Source organism: Solanum stenotomum, chromosome 6, assembly GCF_019186545.1.
Source record: "Solanum stenotomum isolate F172 chromosome 6, ASM1918654v1, whole genome shotgun sequence".
NCBI lineage: Eukaryota > Viridiplantae > Streptophyta > Magnoliopsida > Solanales > Solanaceae > Solanum > Solanum stenotomum.
In genome coordinates, this window is record NC_064287.1 from 50,976,582 (window position 1) to 50,997,419 (window position 20,838).

Sequence of the window (20,838 nt, forward strand, 5' to 3'; positions counted from 1 at the left end):
TGTTTAGAGGTTTACTTGTTGAGTACCGTGTGGTTTGGTACTCACCCCTTGCTTCTACAAATTTTTGTAGGTTACGAGCCTGGATTTTTGTGGTACTTGTTATTCTCTTCTTTTCCGAGGCCTCTGGAAGATTTGTGAGGTAGTTGGTTGTCTTCTCAACGATCCTTCTTACTCCTGTTTATGATCTTGTTCTACTCTAGAAACAATGTCATATGAGACTTGTATTTTTCTTTTGATTCAATTGTAATACTTTAGAGGCTTGTACACGTGACAACCAGATTTTGGGGGTATATTTGAGTTTATTATAAAAATTTCCGCATTTTATTGTAATGGTTGAGTTTTAGGCTGACTTGTCTTGGTGGGTTAAGACGAGTGCCATCACGTCCATTTTTGGGTCGTGACACCCTACCCCTAATCGAGAAAAAAGGAGTTGGATATTTAATTAATGCATAGAACCTCACGGTTACTTTTATCTTGTAAGAACTTGTAAGATTTGATTTGATTGAATGATAGGAAATTCTTTTTTCTATGGTAAATTATGAGTTGTTCTGATCTTTGAGTTAATCCTCTCTAATTCACAGCAATGTTGCAAGAGTTACACTTACTAGTCAGTTTGCTGATTCATTTAGGATCATAATAACTAATAAATTATGCAAAATGATGCTTATATATGTTTTGGAGTTTGTGCTACATCTGTATCAGTATAATGGACATTCTTCATTTTTGTAGAGAATAATTATGCTCCCTCTTTTAGATGTGTTATGTCTTGTTTGGATGATTATTACCTATTATGTTATACTATAATATTATTACTTTAAATATTATGTACATTCTTCATTTTTGTAGAGAATAATTATGCTCCCTCTTTTGTAGATGTGTTACGTCTTGTTTGGATGATTATTACCTATTATGTTATACTATAACATTATTACTTTAAATATTATGTATGTTTTAATTGTTACATTAAAGTCTATTGTAACGTATTGTTAAATTTAAGTTAAATTTAAGTTCTAAACATGTCTTTATTAAGAAGTTCAGCTACAATCATTATGTAATAAGGAAAAGACTCATCAATAATAAGAGTGGGCTCAATTTTCATTGCTTAAAATTTTATGAATTACATTACATTAATATATGCACCCACTAATATATTTGATAATTATCAAAATTAAGAAAAGAAAAGGCAATTAGTTTCCCCTTTCTCTCTTTCATCATTCTAGCCTTTTTTTCCCTATCAATTGACAAACTTTAATGGACACATCATGACATTATCTTCATGATCAAGAATCTGCATTTAAGAAGAAAAAAAAGAGATGAAATCATTATATTAACAACACTCCTTAAAGGATGTGGTGAGATGGATAAGAACGCTCCACTCTTAATCAAAGATCTGGGATTTAAGCTCTAAGTATGAAAAATGTTTCGATAGGAAACAATTTCCCCTTTAATAGGTCTTATGCGACGAGAATCTACATTAATCAGTGATCCAATACAGGCACCGAACACCGAATAAGAAAAAGGAAATTTAGTGTGTGAAATGTACAAAGTTGAAGAATAAGAAAGACTTACATGACAATGATAAACATAGCCAGGCTCTGCTGTTGCATCAAATGGATATGATTCATTTGAATGAATGAAAGAAAATTTCACAAATATTTTTGTAACATGTCCAGGCATCATTTTGTACACATTTTTCCACCCTTTCTCATGAAGAACCACTTTAGTCCTTTTCCCATGTGAATACTTGTCAATTTTGCACTTAATTGCATCATTCAATTTCATCATACAAGCTTTAAACTCTTCAACATTCACCAATTCTATTCGTATTCCCCTTTTAGGATCCCCACACAAATTTTGCAAGAACGAACTTGAACATGAAATTCTGAAATTGGATGGTGAATATTGGGATTTTGGGAGAATACGTTGATAACCCATTGAAGGTGAATACAGATTGTGGCCTAAGGTTAATTCTTAAAATTAATAATAAGTTGAATTTGTATTTTTTTTGTATTAGTTTAAGACTTGTTGAGCAATTTTAATTTTAATTAGGAAAGTTTTATTTGTACTTACGCCCTAAAACAAAAGGCGTATGCCCAAACTGATGGGGTTTACACCTCCCACATCGCCCTTGTGTGTTTTTATACACCTAAGGCTCAGCCTGAGACTCCTCAAAAAACGTCTTTTAGAACGGTACTTTTTATAGTGAACAATTCTTATTTATAGACATGGATAGTCCAAGAAAAAAAAATAAGAAGCTAGTAAAACGTTTGCTTTGAACCCCCAAAGTGTTGAGGTCCCAAAAATATTTAATGATTAATTTTATCATTTTTTTATTTAATAAATTATTGAAGATTGTAAAAAAAATTCAAAATTTGTATACATATAAAAAATGGAAAAACTATCTATATTTTATAAAATATTTTAAAACTTTGAATTAAATAATTCATATATTCATATTCATAAATAAAGTTTTTATAATAACATGTAAGTTACATTTTGTTTGGTTTGACAAACACATTTTATGAAGGCAAACTTACATAAATATGCTATATTAAGAAAATATTTACCAGTTATGACAATGACATTTTTTTCACTTGATCACTTTTAATACATTTATAATATAATTTTAATATATTTATAATACAATTTTAATACATATTACAGAAAATAATTTTTAAAACACATATAATACAAATTTTATTGATTGATAACACAATTATCACACATTTTAATACATTTATAATACAATGTGTCAATTTCTTACCAAACAAGCATAATATATTTTAAAGCAGTTTTAATACATATATATTGCATACATAATTCACTTTTAATACATATTCCAGATTTATTATGGTATTGCCATATATTGTTATAAATGGTAATAAATAAAAAATATCACTAAAATCAATTAAAAGGTACCCATTCAAGTAATTTTTCCTTTTATGAATTGGGTCCAATTATTCCCATTAAACTTGTAAATTTCTATAATCGACTCTAGGTGCATAGTTATAAACAGGTATAATGATTAATTTCTACCAAGTTTCTTGGATCATTGACATTTACTTGAACTGGAAAGTTTAGAACCAAGGGAGGACGTATGTTGGGAACAACCTTCACCTGTAAGATGTTACCAAAATAACAAAAGAAATGGAGATATCAAAGTATGTGCTTAAGACAGTGAAGCAGACAGTTTACCAGCTTTGGTTCTCTGTAATAAAATCTAACAATCATATTCTAACAAGTGACTGATGCGATCATATGAGATTTCTGAATAATAATTTTTTTCCTCTCTAATCATCGTACTATTATTTGAATAGATCATCGAACCATTTTTTTCTCCTAAGATTTTTTTTTACAAATGTAAGTTCTAAATATGTCTTTATTCAAAAGTCTAGCTACAATCATTATGTAATAAGGAAAAGACTAATCAATAATAAGAGTGGGTTCAATTTTCATTGCTTAAAATTTTATGGATTACATTACATTAATATATGCACCCACTTATATATTTGATAATTATCAAAATTAAGAAGAAGAAAAAAAGGCAATTAGTTTCCCCTCTCTCTCTCATCATTCTACCTTTTTTTCGCCTATCAATTGACAAACTTTAGAGGCCTCATCATGACATTATCTTCATGATCAAGAATCTGCATTTAATAAAAAGGAAAAAAAAAACAAGAGATGAAATCATTATATTATTAACACGAGAATTAAAGGTTGTAGTGAGATGGATAAGAACACTCCACTCTTAATCAGAAATCTCAGATTTAAGTCATGAGTATGAAAAATGTTTCGATAGGAAACAATTTCCCCTTTAATAGGTCTTATGTGACGAGAATCTAGATTAATCAGTGGTCCAATACGGACACAGAATACTGAATAAGAAAAAGTTGAAGAATAAGAAACACTTACATGGCAATGATAAACATAGCCAGGCTCTGCTGTTGCATCAAAGGGATATGATTCATTTGAATGAATGAAAGAAAATTTCACAAATATCTTTGTTACATGTCCAGGCATCATTTTGTACACATTTTTCCACCCTTTTTCATGAAGAACCACTTTAGTCCTTTTTCCATGTGCATACTTGTCAATTTTGCACTTAATTGCATCATTCAATTTCATCATACAAGCTTTGAACTCTTCAAGATTCACTAATTCTATTTGTTCCAACACAACAAATAGACCTAAATGTATGTGCAACGGATGATTGTCTTCAGTTAGATTAATGATGTTCCAAATCTCACTAGTCCCTACCCTTGGCATCTCGGTCACGGGCGCCTCAAACGATTTTCCATTGATATATAGATGCGTAGGCTCATCGATATCACTAGCATACTCGTAAAAAGCAATGTACCTTGTATTCGAAGCCTGTGATATCTCTGGAGGCGTATATGTTATCAATTTCTGTGGAATATGCCCTGTTTGAACCTCGTGATTCGGGTTGATAATGAACTTCATGACGTTACTATTCTCTTCGTTGACGGGATCGCCAGACGGATAAGGATACGCAGCATCATTGGCTAAAATCGCCGAGTTTGACTTTGACTTTGAAAAGTCAACAATCACATCAGCTATTTCAGATGGAGCTAATAGTAGGTCATGGAGCTCTACCGGACTTTCATGATAAGCTGAATCCGACGCCACGTGTATAAATGTCATGTTATTATTGAAGAAAAATTTGAAAAACCTAGCGTTACTCGCATTGATGATCCGAAATCGATACTTCCTTCGTTTCACATTCATGTAAGGCCATGCTTTTCCATTAACTATGATCACATCACCAAAATATTCAGGTTGCCACTGAGGATGTATAGAAGGATTGTTACCAGTAGAATTCATGTAAATCGAACCATCTGATCTAAAAGCACGATCAAAAACAACCAATGGACGATCATACTCTTCACCATATATCAATCCCAATGGCCCCTCAACATTTGGTTGTTGTAAAACATAGGCACCCATGAGACCAGCTAGAATGTTGATCCTAGTCAATCCCATCGCGTGATCGTGGTACCACATAGTACCGGGATGTTGATAATTATGATAATGGTACTTTTTTATAGTCCATTTTGGTCCATGATGTTTGAAATTTTTAGTGAACCATGCCTCAGAGTGACCATCACTTTGTGGTTCATCAATTCCACCATGTAGGTGCACCACAGTTGGAATTCCTGTTTTAAAAGAAGTTGTAGCAGTTGGAATTGTTGGGTCCCATGGAAGTATGTGCTTTGAAGGGAGGTGATTTTGCCACGTAATATAAGAATCAACTCCATGAACGGCCTCGATTGTAGGACCAGGGACTGTTGCTGTGTGCCGCGACGTACCATATGCAAACACTTGACTTGCTGGTAGGTCCCTATGGAATTTCTACAAAAGCAAAAAATTAAAAAAATATTAATTTCTATATACTAACAATATAAAAATTACTGCTCGATAGGTAGCAGGTCATTATAATGTTTGATATTTTCTGATTAAACCTACTAAGGTCTGAAATTTCGAAGTGAAGCGTTTACTTATTAACATGATTCTATTTTCACGACTCAAATATAAAAACTTCGAGTTAAAGATAGAAGGGGATATATAGATGATGATTGAATTAGTATAAGAAATTAAAGTATAGCATAAAGTTAGATTAAACAACAAAGAAAGAATGAAATTTTCTAATTTTATACTAGTTACTAATAGGAGTACTTTATGAAAATAATATTTTTCTCCTTTCTCAAGTACATAACATTTTATTCCAAAGTAATGATTAAGATAAGTGATGTAAGTGGACATATGATCTGGACTTTGGAGTTTGGACATCCAAAATAACAAAGAAATTAATTATTGTAATATTTATTTAAAAGTGCTTATTAAGGTTGAGGGTAACTTTTTCCACACTTGGTGGATAAAAACATTGGTACAAATTTAATATTAGCAAAATTTCTAATGGTAGATGTCTAGTTGGAGGCCACTTAATTACAATTCAAAGTTATTTTTAGTCTTGAAACTTGGATACATATTTTTTTTAATCACTACAACATTGGACTTCGATATTCATTTTGAAATCAAATAATTTAAATTCATGTAGAAAAATTTCACTATAAAATATGAAGTAAAATAGATTATATCAAAAATGAATTCATTTTCAGAGTTCGAACACATTTAAGATGAACCAAATATTATTGTGGATTGTCAAATTCACCCCACCCCCACACCCACGCCCACCCCCACCCCCTTCTATCAACTTAATAACAGCAACAATAATATTAATCTCGTAAGGGGGGTTTGAAATGGGGTAGAATGTCATAAATTTTATCTTATTTTTATGGTAGAGAAACTGTTTCTGATATACCTTTACCTCAAAAAAATATCAATTTAATATTAATAAAAATAAAATTTTAAATATTTCCCCAATCATTTTCATGTTTATAGGAATTACCGCTTTTTCTCAATTATTGGTTACTGATAATTCAAATTGCTAAAATCAAAAACTATGAACCTCGTGAACCACTACATGTTTTGTGTCTTTGTGAGTAAAAAAAGTTAAAACGTGGCACACTGAAAAACTGAAAAAAAACAGTGGGGATTAAAAAAATAATTTAAAAATACACACTCATGACACACACGCAACCACGCAAAATATTTGGAGCGGTAAGTATTCTATCATTTTAACTAAATAATTTAGAGTTCAAATTTAGAAATAGACGTCCTTATTAGAGTGGTTTATGCTAATAATTCTCTGGAGTGTATCGACACTTTCCAACACGATATTCGAATTACTAAACTTCGAAATAAATATCGAACATCAAATTAAAAAGAAGTCGACGGAATGAAAATGACTCTAGTTAATTTATTTTATACGATACTTTCTCTAAACCATATTGAGTGAGTTGTTAGATATTTATACATTTCTTAAGAAAAACATATAAGAAAAAAAAAATTAAAGATTACTTTTTATTATTATATTTTTTATTACTTCTAAACTATTCTCTTACAAAATATGAAAGAAAGAAAAAACTACAAAGAATTCTCTAGAACTTCACAAAAAATTACTTAATTTGAATTATTAAAAAAGTCTCAGTACTTCATTTAAGATGGACTAGAGGAAGTAGTGTTAAATCAAACGCGACATTAATTTTTTTTAAAAAAAATTGACTCATAATAAAATCCTCTCACAAGTTATAATTCTCAAAAAAATAGAAATTAATGACGGACAAATTTTACAACTGAACAACAAATTTCGATCTCTAATTCTATTTATTACCAATAAATCATCAAAAAAATTATTAGCTACGAACAATTTAACGATAAAAATTCGTAACGAATTACTTACCCATTTTTTGTTGTACATGCCAATCTTGAGAGATTTAGGGACATGAACACCATTGATAACATCATAACCTTTGATTCTTGGCATGTCTTGGAGTTCATCAACAAACATTTTTAATTTTGAAAGGGTCATTAATTGATCATTAGAATCTTTTGCCATTGTTGAAGCCATGAAAATTCCCAAGAAATTAATTAAATACACCAAAAACAACATTTTGTTCATTTTTTTAAATATATTTGAGGACCAAAGTCACCAAAAACACCCCTTTTTTATTCTTCTTGAAGTTTTAGAAGAAGGAGAGGGGTGGGGTGGGGGTTGGGGTGGAGGTGGGATTGATAGATAAGAAAAAATTGGAGGATTTGTGTAGAATATATAAAGGACAAAAATTTGGTTTTTGAGTTCACAAGAAGAAAAGAAGAACCATGAAAAGCACTTAATTTATAGTATTGAAAATTGGGAACCTTTGTTTTTTTTTTGTTTGTTTAATGTGATGAGAACAAAAAAGATCCATTATATTTTATGTGTGTTTAAATATGGAACTTTTAGTCCTTTAAGCTTTGTTAATATTGAGTACTTTTAGTTTAATCAAATACTCCCTCCGTCCATCTTTACTTATTCACATTATATTAAAAAAAATATAAGTTTCCTTTTTGTGTATATTTTACCTTTGACTTTAAATACTATTTAATACTATCTAATATATATATTTTAAAGCATTAAATTTAATATATTCCAAAGATAATAATCATATTACACCTATTATTTATTATTTCTTAAAGTGTGCGTCAAGTCAATAGTAGACATTTATTATTGGACAGATTGAGTATTTAATAAACTCTTTTGGTTAGATTTAACAAAATTGTGAAAAAAAATAAATATATTGGGAACTTGAAGGTGCAATTTTTGTAGTTTGTGTTATACTCTCTCCGTTCTTAATTACTTGTACACTTTTGAATTGACGTATTTTATTAAAAAAAAATTGATATAGTGAGTATCATTTTACCCATATTAATTATGAAATAGATGAACTAAAAATTTAAGATTTTCAAAAAATTCTACCTTTTTCAAAATTAATTAATTGATGATATAATAGGTAAACAAAAAATTATCCTTTCATAATTTGTTAAAATGAACAAGTGAAAAGGAACAGTAAAAAAAATAAAATTGGAGAAGTAATTAAGGACAAAGGTGTATTTGGTATATTTCTAGATTTTAGTGCAATTTATATTGTTTTTATCCATTTTTGGTGTGTACGTTAGCAAATTTTTTTCCTTTTGTATTTCTTAATTTGACAGTATTTTATTAGTATTTCTAATTATATTTGACTGTTGATTTTTTCTTAAATCTAACAGAGTTAATTTTTTTAAATATTTGACAAAAATTATTTTAAAAATGCCTGCTACTAATAAATATTAAAGATTAAAATTATACTTAAAGGCTAATTTAAATTTATTCAAAAAATATAAAGGGTCATTTTTGTCACTTTCTTGAGGGAAATAAGGTGGGCTTCGATGTCTCTGAAAAAGTTGAGGTTATAAAAAAGTTTCAGAATTTTTTTTGTCTTTTACTTTGATATTTTAGTTCTATATATATATATATGAAAATAAAATATCTGTTGAAAAATAACTTTTATTTTTTGGTTTTATTTGAAAGACTTTTGTTAGAAACGAGTTAACTTTGCATTTTTATTTATTAAAACTTCTTAAGTATTTTATATTTTAGAAAGACTAATTTAAGAAAAAGATAATAGTGAAAAAAATGTTTTACTTTATTTCATTAAATATTTTTTGTGTAGAAAAATGTTTTGTTGACTACAATTAACTCTTAGATTTAAATTAGTGTGAAATAATTAAATTCATTGGATGATCCATGACCCTATCACATGAAATTTCTTTTTTAGTTAATATTTTTCCATCTGCTTTAATTTTTTACGAAGTTAATTTAATTAATTTTAAAATTAAATTAATATTTAAAAAATCTAAATTTAGGTACTTGAAAATTATTTGAAAATACTATCAGTTGCAATTCTTTTCATATTGATATAATTAAAAAAATACTAGATCAATATTCATATAATTTAACTCTAAAAAATATGATTAAAATAGAAAGATAAGAACTTCTTTTGGCATGTACTTTGAAGCATTATAGGCTTTTAAAAATTTTCTTTGCAATTTATTTTGGAATGATACTTGATATTAAGCTTTTTTTTTATAATTAATTTTTATGGTTTCATCACATACTATTGTTTAATCGCATATCGATGGGATGAACTATGAAGAGAATTTAAACTTCTTATTATATGGACTTAAGCAAATTATTTTCATGTGTTAGCCGTTACTTTTTGATTGAGTTAAGATTAAGATTAATTTTTTCGTGTTACAACTTACAAATATGATAATTCACGCGTCAATTCCATGTGAACTTCATAAACTAAAAGAAAAGTTCATTTTTGAAAAAGTCTCAAAATAAATTTCTTACTAAAGGTGTCACCAAATGTTTTATGCTGTAGTAGATAAGTAAAATATTATTTTGACAAAATATCACAATCACTTTTAAAGAATTTCGTGTTTACAAAGTCAATATTTTAGTTATGTAATTGATAGAAATGATTTTTTATATCATTCAACAAATGTTTGAACAAAAATATATACTTGTTCTATTAGCAAGTTGAATTTAAAATTGATTTTTAAGTAATTGTTCAAATCAAAGATCATTAAAAAAAATTTAAAATTCGTTTCAATTACTTTGAGTGATTTAAGATTAACTTCAAAATTCATTGGAAATGAACTATAAAAAAGAGTTCTTTAATAACAAAAAAGTTATAATAATATTTAGTATAGTATTATTGTGGCCATGCGCAACACGAATTATTTCTTACTAGCCAATTAATGTAGTTAACAAAACAATCTAGTTGCTTAAAATGATTTTATCATACAATACAATAAAATTATGTCAAATCTTTGTTGATTTCTTGAAACTATCTTATGAAATATTCAACAAAAACTGTTCTTTTTTTCATTTTTTAATTTAACCAACTAGTATCCTAAATTTGTATAATCCAAGTTAATTCAATATAAGTTGATGTGACTCATTTTTTTTTTTAAGTTTTTCACTCAATTATCATCGATATCTATATAGGAGTTCGACTTAATTTGAATTTGCATCGAAAAGTCTCACGTTGAAAGGTAAAATGCTTCCTGACAAAAGTGAATTCGTACCTCGAGAAATTAATTTGTTTATCGTACTTTTCTTTATTGTTTGTTAAATTTTTAAATTTAAAAAAAAAAATCTTTCTTTTAACTTTTATATAATATATTTAAGATAATTATATTTGAATTTAAAAAAAAAATTGATTAAATTAACTATATAGAATCTGAAATGTATGGTTATTATTGGATCGAAGTTACGTTATATTAATGGCATTGGAAAGTTATACTCGAATTTCTTGCAACTAGTATATGAACATGATAATGAGAACATAATTTATTCCATGAATTATAACATTTTAGTTGACTCAACAACTATATCATCCGTTTCAAATTATCAGTCGTATTTTTTTCATACTTCATAAAAAAATATTAATTAAAATGGAGGAGTTTTTAATTATATTGCTCTCATGTATGTTTGAACATATAATATTTCTTCGTTAAATATTTACTCTATTGATATGCTTGTGATAAAAAATTCGAGACAAATATTTTTGAAATTCATGATAGATAATTTAAGACGGAAAAAGTATGTATATTCCCTTTTTCTTCTATGCAAATTCAATTCTCCACCATCTAAAATAGAATAGTATTACATTCTTAAAAGTGATCAATTACCGACAAATATTTAAAAAGTGCAATCAAAGTCATAATACTAAATAGTGTACGATGTGGAAAAAAAGTTGCGTATATAAAAATAGATTTAATTAATTAGTTAGGACCTAATTCGATCCAATTAATTTATTCTTAGTTATTAGGTTTCAACTTTCAAAGTTTATTCTCTTGTGTGCTGGCCATAAACAAGAGGTACAATTGGAGCCATATCAAGTGTATGAAACTTTTTAAAAAAAATAATAGCGGTAATGTTCTAACCAATTTATGCACACGTTGTTTGCATATGTATAGAATAAAATGTACCGATGAAGGGGTGTTAGCTTTACCCTAAGGTGGTTCCGCCCCTTGAATTCAATCAAATCTAACAGTTTTGACATAATGCGTATATGTACAAACATTTCTTATAAATAAAAGTCAAAATAAAGATCAAATCAAAAAGTATTAATTTTTTTTTGGATTTGTATTCGATGTTCAGAGTCTGTATTGGAGTCTCAGTTAAATCTGAATCACGCATTGCAGAGCCTATTAGAGTGATGTTCTCAACATGATTTTCTTCATATCCAGGACTCGAATCCAAAACTCCTGATTGATGATGGAACAGTTCCACCACTACACTACAGCCCAAATTGATAATCAAAAAGTATTGTACAATCATATTTGTGATGAGATGTGATTTTACCTTTTTTGATAATTAGATGAGCCATGTGGACTCTTTTAGTTCCACATACACATAGTTTTAGCCAATTGAACAAGACCATTAATCTTTTCATTGGGAATTTCTTCATGCCTTTTCTTGCTTACTTTTGAGTTTCTTTATATATATATATATATCCTTTTTTCCACTCTAAACCAAAACCTAAAGGACAAAAATCAAATCATTCAAGGAATAAAAAAGCCCTCTCTTTTTGGACCATTGTTGAAAAATCTAGTCCTTGTAAGTAAAAGATGTAATAGTGGAACATGGCGTAGTCAAGTAAAAGTAAGCGGTTCATATCCGATAAAAAATTATATTGTATATTTAGGATAGGACTATTGTATGAAGATGTCGTAGCTAAGAAAAATTATATTGCGTATTCAAGATGTCATAGTGGAACATGGGATAGTCAAGTAAAAGTATGGGGTTCATATCCAACCGAAAATTATATTGTATATTTAAGATAGGACTATTGTATAAAAATATCGTAGAAAAGTAAAATTATATTGTTTATTCAAGATGTAACAGTATGGGACATGACATGCATAGCCAAGTAATAGTAAAGGGTTTATATCTGACAAAAAATTATATTGTATATTCAAGATAAAACCATTGTATAAAGATGTCGTAGCCAAGTAAAATTATATTGTATATTCAAGATGTAACAGTGGAACATGGTGTTGCCAAGTAAAATTAACCTCCTTTAACTTTTTTATATTTTAATTTTCATAAATGAAAGTTCAATGTGAACACTATAGTGGAATCATTTAAAAGCTCTTAAAAGAAAGGGTATAAGAAAAAGATGAACCACAATAGCAGCATTACTAAGTACGTGTTTCAACATAAATTCAGTGATATTTTTTTAAAAAGTTATATATAAAGTAAAATTGAAAAATAATATTTGAAAATGAAAGTTATATTTAGATGCATTTCATTTGAAAATTTTAAAGCAATCCCTCATGATTTTATTTATCCACCTCATTGCTCACTAGGCGAAACTCGAAGAACTATCTGGTAACTACTTTGCGTTTACTTTATAGATGAATATTTTCATGAGGTGGGACCTCCTATCTTGACTTAAAGACTTGGATTATGTATTTACATGGATGAGTCAAATTATTGGGCTATTAAGTAAGCCATTAGATATTTTTAATCAGATCGATATGAACATCATAAATCATCTTATAATAAAAAAAAGTTATTTTATTAACAAAGTATTTTTCTAAGATCATCAGAATTGAAGACTTATTGAAACTGTGATATGATGCTACTTATATCGAATCTAACCTATTTGATTTTTTTTTAAAAAAAATTAGCATCATTAAAACTATTTTTTTCAATTAAAAAAATGTTTGTTTACATAACACAGAGTTTATATAGCTTGATATATACTTGAGGTATGTCGAAAATGGTGGTTAAAATTCAATTATTATAGTTGCAAATTAAAAATAAACATGAAAAAAAAATCTTCAAATTGAGATATGAATAAATTGCTCTCTTTAAGGAGATATAAGTTCATTGTGATAATCTTACCGATTCAGTAATATAACTCTTGACTTGATCCCTTTACGATACAACTTAACAACATCGTTGACTCAAACAACCTCAATTTAACTGTTGAATTCAAAATTCCACCACAAAAAACACCTTTCTTCAATAAAATAATACCCTTTTTTTAAAACCTAATATTATTGATCATCATTGCATTTCATTGACAATAATTCATGAATGTATAGTAAGCCCACTGCTTTCCATATATTCAATCAGAAATCATGACTCATTTTTCTGCAATATGAATACTGAACATCGAGTGATCAACCTGAACTTTTTCTATAGTTTTTGATCACTTGATATTCAATATTTATATCGAAGCTCAACTAATCAAATTCGCTCATTTCTCAGAGCGATATTTTCAATCCAAAAAAAATGCATACTCAAAATTTGAACTCGACACCTTTGAATACAGGGGGCGAAATCTCCTATTCCAGTCATCCCACCACACCCCATGATCCTTGAATTTTTTGTTATTGAATTGTCCAACTTCTTTAACTAGATAGCTAAAGTGGAAGAAAAATTAAATTACATATACATTAATACATTGTGGATTTCCAATGTGTTAAGCACTTTAGAGTTTAGCCTATATAAATTCTTCACCAACTTCCTGTGTCTTATACTCATTTATGCACTTACAAACCAAAAAAATCATTTCTTATAATACAAAAATTATTACTCCATTTTGTTGTTAGGTTGATCACAAAGGGTTGTGAATTTTGTAGTAACGGTAAAGTTATTTTCGTATGACCTATAGGTCATGCGTTTGAGTCATGAAAACAATCACTAATGTTTACATTAGAATAGGCTGTCTACATCACACCCCTTGAGTTACGTCTCTTTTTCGGGCCATGTTTGAACGTAAAATACTTTGTGCACGAGCTACCTATTTTTTGTTAGGTATACATACTTTATGTTTATATTCAATACACTGATTGTATTAAAAATATTTGCACAATCAAATAATAATATAAAAGAATTTAAAATATCAATATATATAACTCAAAATTCAGATGGGGAAATTCTCATTAATTAAGTGGGTTAGCATTGGGCTCTCAGATTTCAACATGGATCAAAGTTCTGGGCCCAAAGAAGATGTTGTAGACCAAGAATTGGGCCCAAACTCAGATAATGAGGTGCAAGTTCTTTTATACCTTTGAGTGGGCTTGGACTAAAGAATTTAATTGGGCCCTACAAATGAACTTTAATTTTGTCTTTCAAATAAGTCAATCTTTAATTTTTGCCCTTTAAACCGAACTTATGTCTGGTGAAATATAAGTTCTTCAAAGATACGGACCATAACTTGTGAAATATTACGAGGACAAAATACAAACTTATGCTTTCTGAAAAAATTGGAGATCATCATAAAGTAGAGGTGAAAGTGCAAATGACCCTTTGTTGAGAGCGTACATTAGGGAGTAAGGCCCGATTTGTTTCCATTTAACTGAAGTATGAATCTTAATAGAGCAACTTTCACATATATCAAACACAAAATTCATATTTGTATGCTATAGCAAAATTTGTATTATTGCACTTCATAGCAAAAATAAATATGAATATTTCGTTATACATATACAAAAGAAAGCAGTTGTATAATCTACTTTGTATACATATACAAAAAGATCAATTGTATAAAGTGAGGAGGCGAGTGACCGAGCGAGATCTGGGAGAGTGGCGAGCGAGATCTGGGAGAGGGGAACGAAAATATATGTATATATACAATTTTCACGCATTTTATACATTTGCGTTTTTGTATAAAGTGAGAGAGCGAGATCTGGGAGAGTGGCGAGCGAGATCTGGGAGAGGGGAGAGAGGGTAACGAAAATATATGTATATATATAATTTTCTCTAGCTTTATACAAACACAAACGAATTTTATACAATTTGCGTTTTTTGTATAAAGTGAGAGAGGCGAGTGAGAGCGAGATCTGGGAGAGGGTAGAGAGTGGAACGAAATTATATGTATATATACAATTTTCTCTCGCTTTATACAAACACAAACGCACTTTATACACTTGCGTTTGTATAAAAAACGAGAGAGGCGAGGGAGAGAACGAGAGTGGCAAGCGAGATTCACCAGGAGAGAGGTGAAATAGCAACAGTTTACTATGAGGTGCAATTAAATCAAACTAATTTATAGCATTTAATTTGAATTAATAGTTTGCTATTATATACAATTTTCTTATCTTAATAATTGATACGTCAACTTATTAAGTGTTTTTGTTCCACTCACAACCACTTATTAACTCTTAATTAATCTTAATCACTCAAATTTTAATCTTAAAATCATTGAAACATTGCTTTAAAAAGCTAATGCAAATATAACAATTAGTTCTATGTTATTTATTACAATCGTCAAACACCCCCATCTCTATAACTTAGTATTATTATCAATCACATCCATCATCAGCTTTAATCACGCAATCACAACCATAGTAATACTATCAATCACCTCCATCATCAGCTTTAACTACACAATCACAACTGTTAAACATCATTATCATCAACCTCTGGCCTTACCCCTACCATTAGCTTTTACCGCACAATCATAACAATCAACCATATTATCGTCAACCTCTAACATCAGTTTTCACTATACAATCACAACTATCAACCATACCATTTCCAAACCACCACCACTCATGAATAGTGATATTTCACGAGATTAGCTATAAAAGCCAAAAAAGAAACTAGTTATGTAAATGGGGGGAGGGGGTACCAAATGATCAATCCACTTGTTGGAAAGTGTACCTACACAAGTATGTCCTACTCTCAACTACTAGTAAAATAAACTTTATTACAAGACACAAATATATACCCACTCCCTAGCATTTCTTTAACTTTTGGTGGTCCATATATGTTAAGGTGACATAAATTTCACAGCAACCACGTGATTTGCCCGTGCCAATCCACCTAACAAACTATTCCCCATATTTATATTTTTGCTGTACACACAAAAGTTGCTCATCTGTCCAAACACAAACAAAAATTCTTACAACCTTTACATTGCCCAATGTCACACCTCGTCTCTTCAAACTCCCATTTTGTGTTGGTTATCGACTAATGTTTGATATTCATATTCAGGTCTAATTCACGCTACAAAATCCCATGAGAAGTAAAACATATTCAGGACTCAAAATCAAGACATCTATCTCAATTAATATTAAAGAAATACATACTACTCCACCACAATCATTGTCAATTCAAACTCCCATTTTTAATACCAAAACACTCAACATCATGTCTAAGTTGACTCAACTTTCCTCAAAACCACAAAACACACCTTGGTCTGATTCACATTCCAAAATCTCATGTGAGAGATAAGACCCTCTCTAGTAAAGACGTTTCCATACTCAAAGACTGGAAATCAAGACCAAAATTTCAAATTAGAATAAAGAAATACGTACGACTTAAAAATACCTTTTTAATACTTCAAATCTTAAACATCCAAGTCTTAGTTGACTATATATTCATCAAAACCACATAAAACATACATTGCTAATAAAGCATAATCTTCCACTATCTTAATAATAATAATAATACAAACTACTTAAATAAGGAGATTATACAACAATATATAGAATTGTAGCAAGTAGCTAGAAAATACATATTAAACATCATACATCTTCTGATGTTAAATTGAAAAAGATTTTGAGGACCTAAAATACTCCTCATCCTCAGACCATTACTTCAATTCCCACATTACAAAATACACACTAAAAACCAACTCACATAATACTACAACTACTAGGATTCTCATCACTAAACATATGAGTATTAGTGGCAGATTGATCAGCATTAGCAGCAGCAGCAGAAGTGTAATAGTAAGGATCAGCATAAGTAGTGTAAGGGACTTGGCCATAATTATTGTTGGTATTGTTATAGTAATAACCAGTGGCCGGAGGAACGAGAGGTGAACGATTGTACATCATCTGAGGTTGTTGTTGTTGATGTTGCATAGCATGCCTGTTTTGAAAATTCATTAGCATTTGTGATGGATTGAACTGTTGTTGTTGTTGGCCTCCGTTGTTCATGTTCATTAGCATTGAGGCAGATGATGGATGATGATGACCACCGGTTGATAAAGATCCCGGTATAGCATTGTTTTGATGACCTTGAAATCCACTAGCATTCAAGAATGCAGCAACATTGTTGTAATTATTGTTAGTAGTAGTAGTGGTACCATTATTGTTATTCCCATGAAAACCAGCAAGATTCATCATTGCGTTTAAGTCGTTTCCTCCCACCATTCCCATTTTCGCAGCCTCGCTGAGGTTGACATTTGGACCTACTTGAGCAGCAGAAGCAGCATTGCTCATGTTCATTTTCATAGCATTTATTGTCCTTTGGTCAATGCCACCACATCCAGGATTTGCCTTCATTGGCATATTCTGAATAGGACCAGTTTTCTTGCCATGAGCAGCGACATTGTTGTTGTTTACTTTCCCATTAGCAATAGCAGCTGCCATAGCTTTCTTGTTATTTGCTTCTGCTTGTTGTTGTCTAAGAATAGCCATTTGTCTTGCTCCATCTCTCACAAACCTCATCTCTTCCTCAGGATAACCATCGTTGTCCTCGTCATCATCATCCTCATCAAGATAATCAATTTCCTCCGGCACAAGATTGAACTTTTGCTGGTGCTGATTCTTGATTATACCATGTTGCTTTTGATTTTGCTTGTTCTTGTTGTTATCTTTGATGCTGTTGGGATTTTGTTGTTTCTGAGCTTGATTAGTGTTATTCAGAGACCAGAGCTCCGCATGTTTACGAGCCTTAACTAATCTTTTAATCAAAGTACCAGAATCAACACTACCATAAACAGTCACTTTTTGATGCTCAAAGTCGATATTTACTTGGTAAACACCTATGACAATTAAACAACAACCTTCAAAATTAATCATACAACAAAAGGAACTAATGAAGCAATAATCACTTAATGAATTACTCCTACACTCTACAAGGCAAGGAAAAGCAGTTAGTAAACACCAATAAAAAAACATAACACATGATCAAACATTCAAGGATGGAGTTGAGAAAAAGCTACAATCTTTACAACCCCCAAAAGGCTAAGTGAAGTAAGAAATCATCAAAAACACCAAAATCTAGTCTTTTCATGATTCACTCAATTAATTTATTATATCATCTCAAAATGCAAAAATAAGAAGTTTAGTGAACACTTGACAAACAAAAATCTGAGAAAAGGTACAATCTTTACAACTATCTTCAAATAGTGATAAAAGTTATGACAGAAGACAAGCATGTTTAACAATAATTAAACCCCAAGGAGAGTAGGAAAAAAATCATCAAACAATATCAATTTCTAGTCTTTTCATGACATAAATTCTTAATGAAACACTAATCACTCAATTAACAACTAATTCATCCCAAAATGCAAGAAAATTTAGTTAATGAACTTTCAAGAATGAAACTAAGAAAAAGCTAGAATCTTTACAACAATCTCAGAAAAAAAAAACCATTTCATCCTAAAATGCAAGAAAAAGTTGTTAGTGAACTTTTAAGAATAAAGCTAAGAAAAAGCTCAAATATTATAATAATCTCAAAAAAGTAAGGCACCTTCAATTCTCTGAAGGAGCTTCTTCACTTTCTGCTTGCAACCATCACAATGTATGTTCACTCTGAGCTCACAAGTCTAAAAAAACCAAGAAAAAATGCTTAAATAATTATTAGCCAAAACCAAAAAGTGGGTACAAACAAGCAAATAACTTTTCAAGAAAACAGAAAAAAAACACAACTTTTTACAAAGGGGAAAAAATACCTGAATCTTGAGTAGCTTAAAGTCTTCATCTTTAGTCATATCTTCAAAAGTTCTACAAAAGGAAACAGTACAATATAAACACAAAACTACAAACACATATTAAAATAGGCAAATGTGGGAGGGTTAAAAAAACTAAAATTAGTTTCAAGATTCTATCTTTTTCAACTCTTTTTCCCTCTCTTCTTTAGTTTAACTCATTAAAAACAAAGAAAAGCAAATGGGATGTTTCAAGATACCATTTTTTTCACTAATTTTCCCTCTTTTCTTCACTTTAACTCATTAAAAGACAAAGAAAAGCAAATGTGGTGTCTTGAAAAAAGGGAAGAGAGACATTTTAACAAATAAAACAAATGCAAACACACAAAAGATTGAAAAATAGAAAAAAGTTGAAGACATTCAACTTTTTTAACTTACAGAGAAAAGGGAGAAGTGTAAAATGAAGCAAAGCTGTATAGTGAATTAGCTTTAACTCTGAATTGAGAGATGATGTGATTTAATGTTAAATACTGTGAAAAAAACAAAAGATAAAAAAATATAATTTTTATTTAATTTTGAAATGAAAAACAGTGACTTGACAAGCTGACTTCTATCCCTGTCCTCTTTGTCACATGCTATATCTATCAACTCTATGATATAACTAAAACGAGGATAGTAGTGGAGCGGTAAGTACTTTTTTCTATTTAATTGGAGATTTTGGATTTGAGTCCTTTTAGCTATAAAGTTACCTTTGTTAGTAAGCGATTTATCTTCAATATAAATTTTTTGGCACAATTAAGATTTAATCGGTACATATAATACAAATAATACATAAACGTATATTTTAACTTTGATTTTATCTGATATTTATGGTTTTTATTTTGAACATACATTCAAAGAGCTCGGATCGAATCGGTATATATTACTTGTTGTTCATCTTGTATTTCTAAAATACTTAGAACAAAACTTTGAAGAAATTGGTAAGACACAATAAAGTTTAAAAACATTTTCACAATAAGAAAATTAAAACTAATAGAGAAACTAGAATCAGAAACAGATTAGAAAAAATATACGAAATATTTTTCCTTAAAGAAGAATTGTTGTCAATCTGTGTTTAAAAAATCTTACTGATTCTAACAAAGTTTGCAGAAACACGAAGTTACCAAACTTTAATGAACCAAAGAAGAACAACAGAACATAAATTAATTCACAAATCTAAAATTTGTAAGACATACCAGAATCTGGAAAAACAGAAAGAAGATCAAGCCCACTGAATGCACAGTGTCCCCTTAAGGAAATTATTCCCCTCTAGTATCCGAGATTTGATTTGAAATATGTCCTCCCAAGATAGAATGATCTCAATCACCAGTGTATTGATTCCCAAAACGTTGGTGTCAGCGAGCCACTCAACGACAATAAAGTACACTTACAATACTAGATTTAGTAGTAGAAGAAATCCAGAAATTGGTTCTTTTAAAATATGAGGAAATCTCTCTATTTTTAGAAAACAGAGGGTAGTGTGAAAATGTTCTTATTATGCCTTATCGGAAAGGTCACAAACCTTTGAAAAGTCATAATCTTTCGGAAAGGTCACCACCTTTTATAAAAGTCACAATTTTTCATAAAAGTGACAACTTTTGATAAAAGTCACAACTCTTCATAATTGTCGCAACTCTTCATCAAAGTCACAACTCTTCACAAT

General features: G+C 29.7%; 2 protein-coding genes across 4 annotated transcripts; both read right to left on the reverse strand.

Annotated features, from left to right (window-relative positions):
- Positions 1 to 1,132: 1,132 nt before the first annotated feature.
- On the reverse strand, positions 1,133 to 7,715 carry LOC125869407 (multicopper oxidase LPR1-like). Of its 2 annotated transcripts, none has more exons than XM_049549994.1 (4): positions 7,322 to 7,715; positions 3,913 to 5,370; positions 3,590 to 3,647; positions 1,133 to 1,229 (listed from the first exon to the last, which is right to left on the reverse strand). In XM_049549994.1, the coding sequence occupies exons 1-3, from the start codon at positions 7,538 to 7,540 to the stop codon at positions 3,594 to 3,596; spliced, it is 1,731 nt and encodes a 576-aa protein (XP_049405951.1). In that variant the 5' UTR covers positions 7,541 to 7,715; the 3' UTR covers positions 1,133 to 1,229; positions 3,590 to 3,593. The 2 variants fall into 2 exon arrangements, with proteins under 2 accessions (XP_049405951.1, XP_049405950.1); XM_049549993.1 differs by having other exon boundaries at positions 1,133 to 1,221; positions 3,580 to 3,647; positions 7,322 to 7,709.
- Positions 7,716 to 16,910: 9,195 nt separating this feature from the next.
- Positions 16,911 to 19,669, reverse strand: LOC125869413 (heavy metal-associated isoprenylated plant protein 37). 2 transcript variants are annotated; one of them, XM_049549999.1, is made up of 4 exons: positions 19,575 to 19,669; positions 19,161 to 19,212; positions 18,959 to 19,034; positions 16,911 to 18,248 (listed from the first exon to the last, which is right to left on the reverse strand). In XM_049549999.1, the coding sequence occupies exons 2-4, from the start codon at positions 19,197 to 19,199 to the stop codon at positions 17,113 to 17,115; spliced, it is 1,251 nt and encodes a 416-aa protein (XP_049405956.1). In that variant the 5' UTR covers positions 19,200 to 19,212; positions 19,575 to 19,669; the 3' UTR covers positions 16,911 to 17,112. The 2 variants fall into 2 exon arrangements, with proteins under 2 accessions (XP_049405956.1, XP_049405955.1); XM_049549998.1 differs by having other exon boundaries at positions 19,571 to 19,631.
- Positions 19,670 to 20,838: the final 1,169 nt, after the last annotated feature.

What these genes read in the sequence shown, in the direction of transcription:
- LOC125869407 (XM_049549994.1), bottom strand. Translation starts at nt 7,540, where the DNA reads ATGAACAAAATGTTGTTTTTGGTGTATTTAATTAATTTCTTGGGAATT. An exon ending in GCATGTACAACAAAAAATGG is followed by an intron (nt 5,371 to 7,321) that starts GTAAGTAATTCG and finishes TTGCTTTTGTAG; the next exon opens with AAATTCCATAGGGACCTACC. An exon ending in GCTATGTTTATCATTGCCAT is followed by an intron (nt 3,648 to 3,912) that starts GTAAGTGTTTCT and finishes TATTAAATGCAG; the next exon opens with ATTCTTGATCATGAAGATAA.
- LOC125869413 (XM_049549999.1), bottom strand. Translation starts at nt 19,199, where the DNA reads ATGACTAAAGATGAAGACTTTAAGCTACTCAAGATTCAG. An exon ending in TTAAGCTACTCAAGATTCAG is followed by an intron (nt 19,035 to 19,160) that starts GTATTTTTTCCC and finishes TGGTTTTTTTAG; the next exon opens with ACTTGTGAGCTCAGAGTGAA. An exon ending in GCTCCTTCAGAGAATTGAAG is followed by an intron (nt 18,249 to 18,958) that starts GTGCCTTACTTT and finishes TAATTGTCATAG; the next exon opens with GTGTTTACCAAGTAAATATC.